The following is a 6,954-nucleotide window of genomic DNA, read 5'->3' as shown; positions in this document are numbered from 1 at the left end:
GCATGGTTTGATTATGTAGTTCTAATCTTTCATTAGAGTTTAGGAGTGAAGTTGTGGATAGTTAAGTAATTTTGAATTTTGAATTTTATTTTAAGTAATAATTTATTATTATTATCTAATTTTAAAGTTGTGGTTAAGTCAGACATCAAATTGGTGTATGAGATTATTTTGTTTGTGCGACAAGGGAGTTACTTCCTAGTAGCGATTTGATTGTTAAATTTACAAAGACATACATACTTTACCTCTTTCTGATTTTGAATCTGTGCCTTTTAAGAGGAAACACATGCTCTTATATATTATTATTAAAAATTAAATTTAAATGAAAAAAATAATAATCAATTTTTCTAAACAATATAATTTATCACTTAAAAACCAAAACTAAAATATTTATTGTTAATAATCCCTAAAACTCAAAAACATAAAAAAAAGAGAGTATTCACATTTGCTTTGCAACCCAGAAGAAAATGAAAATGAAAATGAATTGCAATGAAGAAAAAGGATGAAAATGTAAATGAATTGCAATGAAGAAAAAGGATGAAAATGTAAATGTCATTTGTATTGATGTACAAACTTTACCCCTCTTGATTCCAAATATGCTTGACCAGCAGAATTAACTTGAGAGCTCAACTGCAAACTATTTTTGTGCAAATTCTATTGCATTTTGTGACTCCCATAATCTATACCTAGATAGACAAAAAAAAATTATTCTATTCTATGATGCCAAGCAGGGATACTCTGCTAGATACAAGCATTCTGTAAATCTCATCAACCTGATGCTCCACAGGTACCAGCTTCTTCTCCATATCCTTTGCAGATCCTCGCAACCTGGACACAGATTCTCTGATTTCATCCACCAAACAGTTCTTTAAGGCCTTGTCTCCTGCGTTTAGTTTATGATAAAGCCCCTTCACTTCCACATGCACATTGTCTAGTTCTTGGAGGAGTGCAGCAGAGCCTTTTATGGCCCTTCTCCTCTCAATCTCCTCCTTGACTCTGTGCTGCAGTTTGAGCATTGATGGAGACCATGAAGGCTGTTCATGGTGGGTGAGCAGGTTCAATGTGGGCAGAAGCCTCTTGGTCTTCACCAGCAGGGCCATGGATAGCACACCACATAAGAAAATAGTTATGGTCTTAGCTCCATAAAGGGCACTCATCACTACTGCATTCTTGCTAGTATTCCTAGATGACTCATGATCCCCATTACTACTTGAACTGGTACTGAGCTTCTCACCCATACGTCTGAGCATGGAACTGCAATTCTCCAGCTTTGATCTCTGATTCCCTTGCCTGCCACTTCCTGCCTCCTCCTCTTTTCTCCTGATGGCCACTACGCATTCATGCAAAATGTTCTTCAAGCGAGTAACCTTGACCTGCTCCTCTGATCTGACATCCATTAATGAATGGAGTGCCACCTGCACCATCATCTGGTAGCGTTGAACATCCCCAAAGCTCTCCCTCAGCACGTTGCAAGCATCTAACAAGTTCACACTGTCATCCAAATACTCATTTATGGATCTCTTCTCTTTCTCGTTCAGTGGCAGCTGCAGATGCTCTGGGATCACCTTGAGCACTGTGCTGTGTGTGTATATTACAACTCCTAGGGCTTCCTGAAGCCATTCCAGGTTTATCTGGGTTGCCTGCCTCAGACCATCCAGTCTTGAGCTCAGATCAGACTCAAATTCCCCAGCTGGGCTTGTATTTGTATTTGAATTGGGTATGGACTCAAACTCCCCAACTGGATTTGTCTTTGCATTGGAATTGAGTATAGGGTATTTGAAGGAGGAGACCAGGGAAGATGGGTAGGCATGAAATGAATGGAATGCCGCCCCTAACGAGGATAACAGGGATGAACCCAATTGAGTCATGCTTCTCTGCAACTCTATCTCTTTCTCAAATACCTTATCAGAATAATTCAAATCCTTGGTTATGTCTCTTATTTATATTTGATTGAGATCCTTGATATAAATATGTAATAATTCTATATTGACTTGACAGAGGACAGATCATTGCCATAGCAACAGCAGCAAAATGTCTTTCTGGAAATATACCTAACAGCTGGATTAAGCAGATTTGCTTCATTGCTCCAGCTAGCTTTAGTGGTCCTGTTTTTTGCACTTTTCAAATGAATCATGAATAAGTTAAATGAGCTGTATTGACACATTAATTATTTTCCAATAACAGAAGCTAAGTTTAATCAAGATTCCAGGTACTCACTTCTGTCCATATAGCTGGCAGGCCTACAATGGTCACTGTAAATTTTCTATGGGGTAAAGAGCTCGGTCTTCTCCTGCAACTAACAGCTGGATAGTATTAACATCTTATGTTTTCTTAATGGTTTGTCTTAAAGGCTTCGCCTAACTAATAATATTTTAACTATAAGGTGCATTTTATCATTAAAAAATAACACCTTATATCAGTAAAAACACAATAATGTTGGTAAAATCAGAGTCAAATTTTAAAAGTCTAAAAAACTAACAAAAATTTGCCCAGCTCGGCATATAACCATAAACTTACGGATTTTAAAATAAAAACAAAAAACCAGCTTTCCATGCAATAGTATATGGTCATCTGGTCATCTGTTGAGGAGAACTTATTCTGTAATTAGTTAAATAGAGTGATGGTAAGAAAAATGGTATCATTTTCAGTTAAATTTAAATTTCATTTAATTTTAAAAATTATAATTAAATTAAATTTATTTTAATCTTAAATTTGTTAAAATAATAATATAAAATAAAGTTAAATTTTTTATTACTACGAAAAATTAATATATATTTTAATTATTTTATTTTCTAAAAAAATTTAATAATAATTAATTATACGATTTATTTTTAATATTTGTGATTTTAAAGAATTATAATTAGATTTTTTCTTCTTAAGATTTTATACATTGTATTGGTTTTAGTGGACTTGAATCATCATTATCATAATCATCATCATAAAGTTTAAGTTTATAATATTTTTCTATAAACTTAAAACAAATTAAAGAATCTAAAAATATTGTACAACTATAATTTTTTTGTTTGCTAGGTTATGTCAATCCAGGCACTTATAACTTGTGGCTTGAGTAGCTACAACTCAAGGGTATCTAATCTGTCAAAATATCGCCCCTGACCTGGGCCACACCAACTCTTAGACTGGCTATATTTTTGCACAAAATGGCTATATTTTTGCACAGAGTTCCAAATCAATGGCATTTACACCATGGAGTGTCTCAACAGAACACCCTATCATAATAATAAAAGTAATATTTATATTATTTTAGCATAGTTTAATAGCTTAGTCTAACTAATAGAAGAAATAACCATTTTCCAACCATTTTTTCTGGTCAATTTTGTTCAAAATCAGGTAGAGATTTTTAAAAAATCATATGTTTAAGTTGTATAATTTGCAAAGGTGCGCAAGGGTTTTTCATGGTGTTGAATTTTTTTATGTATTCAAAAGTGTATTATGAACAACAAGAAATTGCAATCTTGCTAACTTCCTCTATTAATTAGGCTATGCCTATTTTAATTTTATTCCAAATCTTGTAGGGATTTATTTGAATCATCAATTTAAATTCTCTAATATATAAAATTTGAGTGCTCCAAAGATTTTTCAATTTATTTATATATTCAAAAATACATTTTGAAAATGATAATCTCACCCAAAATTATATCACCTAGTTCCAACAAAAAAAAAAACTAATAATTAAACAACACCCATTATTTTTCTTGATTGACAATTATACTTTTGTAAATGTGCAACCATTGTTAAATATTTATATTATAATCATAAATTATTTAATGTGAATAAAGATAAGCATCTTTGTTAATATTTACCAACATAGATCCATCTTAACTTAGGGGATAAGATCTCTTGAAGTGCAAACTTCTTTTAGAGTAAAAAGAGATTTGATCTAAAGTTAAGATGGATCTAGCCTAATTTAATTATTATCCTTTAAATAGGCTACATTAAATAAGAATACTATTGGAAAAATCATAAATATGAGTTAAGAATACCATGGAAAAAATCATGGCTTGTTTTGTTTTATTTTGACAAGGTCAAAATGTTAAATATTACAACATTTCTACCATATTGCGCTGGAGAGCACCTCTCTGCATAATAACCTCTCTGCATAATAATATAATTAACCACCACAAATTCAAAAGGGCCAATTTAGAGGTTCCCAAGTCAATATAGAGTTGGCTTGATTATTACAATGTAAAAGAAAAAGAAGATAACCATTACAAAGTTTAATAATAGAACAAGTTAAATGAGTTGAATTTTTATATTTTTTAATTAGGCAGTTTTAAAAATTGAGGAAATTATAGTTTTAAGTTATTGAGTGTACACAATTTCAATGTTTTAAAACCATCCTAGATGCATATTAACTTTGGATCTACCAAGAGTCGAGATGGATCAAATCTCACATACAAACCTATTTTAGAGTGAAAAGAGATTTGATCCATCTCGGCCCTTGGTAGATCCAGAGTTAAGACGGATCTAAGTTGGTTTAATTCCCCCCTTTACATGGGCTATATTCCAAAAGAATACCATGAGTTCTCAATACCATGTATCAAGACCATGGGTCATTTTTATTTTTATTATTACTTTATTTTTATAGGGTTATTTTTATTTTTTACTTTTTATTTTATTTTTACTGAGTTAAAATATTTACATTACATTATATTAATCTTTTTATTTTATTTAAGTTAACTTAGTGAAAATGTTAAACAATATATTACAACATCTTTACCATACTATAATTTTAAATATTGAGGCCAGAACCTGAATGTCTTAAAAGTTTTTCCTAGAGTTATCTCTTTTTTACATTTAAAAATACAATTTAAATAATTCAACATTGACCTCCCCAAATATCATGTTACCAAATTTAAAGAAAAAAGTCTAAAATTTTAACTCATTGAACTACCCAAAATCAAATTTTTACAATATTAAAAATCCAATCCTAAGCAATATTCATAATCCAAATATTACAATTAATTAGATTAACTAAAAAACCACTACTTTTAAGATGAGTAAAATTGTAAAATTTATGATGTGATTTTTTTTTGTAAATACACATCATTTGGTTGACTTATTTTTTTTCTCCCAAGAAAAAAAATCAATTTTCATTAACAGGTAAGAAAATTACATGTTGTATCATCAACATGTATGAGATGCACTCACTAGGAAAATGGGAGACCCATTCACAAGTAGTACAATCATAGTTCAATATTTACAATATGAGCATAATATTTACATTAAAAAAAAACGATAAAAGCATAGTCCGTTCAAGCTATAAATAAACAAAAAGCAAAAATATGTCGAATGATATTTTTGAAGATCATTCTGAAATGTTTCCATCCAATTCGATGAATGGACGATGAAAGAACTGGAAAAAGGCTCTATCTCTAAATTCCTGTATCAGCCACTGCCCCCGGATTTGTTGCGTGGCCTCTTTAGAAAGACAATCAGCAACCACATTCCTTTCCCTGTATATATGAGAGCATACAATAAAATCAAATTGTGATTTTAGAGTGATGACTTCATCCAGTAAACCCTTGAGTGTGTGCAAGTGACAATGATATGCAGAGTTGATCCAATTTATAACAAGTTGAGAGTCCCCAAAAATATGAATCCTGTGGTAGTTTTGTTCTAGAGAAAAGATGAGAAGGTGTCTTAGGCTGCTGAGTTCTACATAGTTATTTGTGCCTCTCCCTAAACCCACTTTGATTTTGAAAAACATATGTTCATTTATATGGAGCACAACCCCCCCCCCCCCCCCCCCCACAACCCGCGGCCTGAGCAGATCCATCGAAATAAGCCCAAGGGATGCTCTTATCTATAACTTCTGGAGTGATGACCCGAGCATGTTGTTGATTAGGATCATCCAGAATCAGGTTGTATATGGTAGCAATATAGTTGCAAGTGGCTAGCCAATGGGCCAGAGCATCCTGGAATATACAACAATTCATGTTCAACCAAATGCCCCAGCTTACAATCAAAGGGAGGTTTCTGACTTTTTGAGTGGAAGCCTCTGTCCACCAACGATACTAGGCATCAGCGATGTGTGACCCTTCCCATTTGTGGGAGATGTTGAGAGAGGTTGTGATATGAGTCCATACTTGACCAGCAACTGGGCAGTGAAGGAATAAGTGATCAATATCCCCAGTCTTTGCATGGAAGAGACAACATCTGAACGGACCATGAAAGGCATGTCGCATAAGATATACTTTCATGGGTACTTTATTCGCTAGAATACACCACATGAATAGTCACGTTTTGTGGGGTACTTTTAGTTTCCATAGAGGGCGCCACCACCAACAAGCATCCCCCGGGCCATGAGCATACATAAGAGTTGCATACCCATCCTTTGGTGTATATCGACCATGAGGAGTTGAGGCCCATATAATTTCATCATCTCACGCAGAAATTCTAATATTTGCTTCCTCTTGAGCTCCTATAAAACAATGTTGTGTCCTTCTCCATATGTTTGGGATGCCAAGCTCCCAAGAGTCCAACCATTTTTGCGATGTCCAATTTGGATTTCTGTCATCAGCAATGTGGGCAATCTAGGTGATGCCTGCCACTGATAGGAATTGTCACAAAGCCAGTGGGAGTATATGTGTGTTCCCACATCCAAACCAGGCATCAGAACCCAGTCTAACCTGCTCGCCATTCCCAATACGCCACGCCAAGCCATCCTTAATAATGCTTATTAACTACAAGATGACCTTCCATATGATCGATGCACTCGATTAGCATAGGGATGGCCTTCGAATCCAGTCAATTACAGATAGGGGGTGAATATATTTATAATAGACCACCTCTTTCCATAAGCTCTTTGACTTGATAATTTGCCATCCCATCTTAGCTGCCAGTGCCTTTGCAAAAACATGGAGGTCCTTTATACCCCAACCACCCCATTTCTTAGGTTTCCCAATCCTATCCCATCATACCCAAGCAAAAGTCCTC

General features: G+C 33.9%; 1 protein-coding gene across 1 annotated transcript; it reads right to left on the bottom strand.

The window, feature by feature from the left end:
* Window positions 1–586: 586 nt before the first annotated feature.
* On the bottom strand, window positions 587–1,916 carry LOC149173708 (protein BPS1, chloroplastic-like). Its single transcript, XM_089427977.1, has one exon. It carries the CDS (start codon window positions 1,863–1,865, stop codon window positions 708–710), a length of 1,158 nt encoding a protein of 385 aa, XP_089284103.1. The 5' UTR covers window positions 1,866–1,916; the 3' UTR covers window positions 587–707.
* Window positions 1,917–6,954: the final 5,038 nt, after the last annotated feature.

This window comes from Pinus tabuliformis, chromosome 4_2 (genome assembly GCF_031772625.1).
Source record: "Pinus tabuliformis cultivar Carrire ecotype Pingquan chromosome 4_2, CPIR1, whole genome shotgun sequence".
Lineage (NCBI taxonomy): Eukaryota > Viridiplantae > Streptophyta > Pinopsida > Pinales > Pinaceae > Pinus > Pinus tabuliformis.
This window is presented reverse-complemented; position numbering and strand designations above follow the sequence as displayed.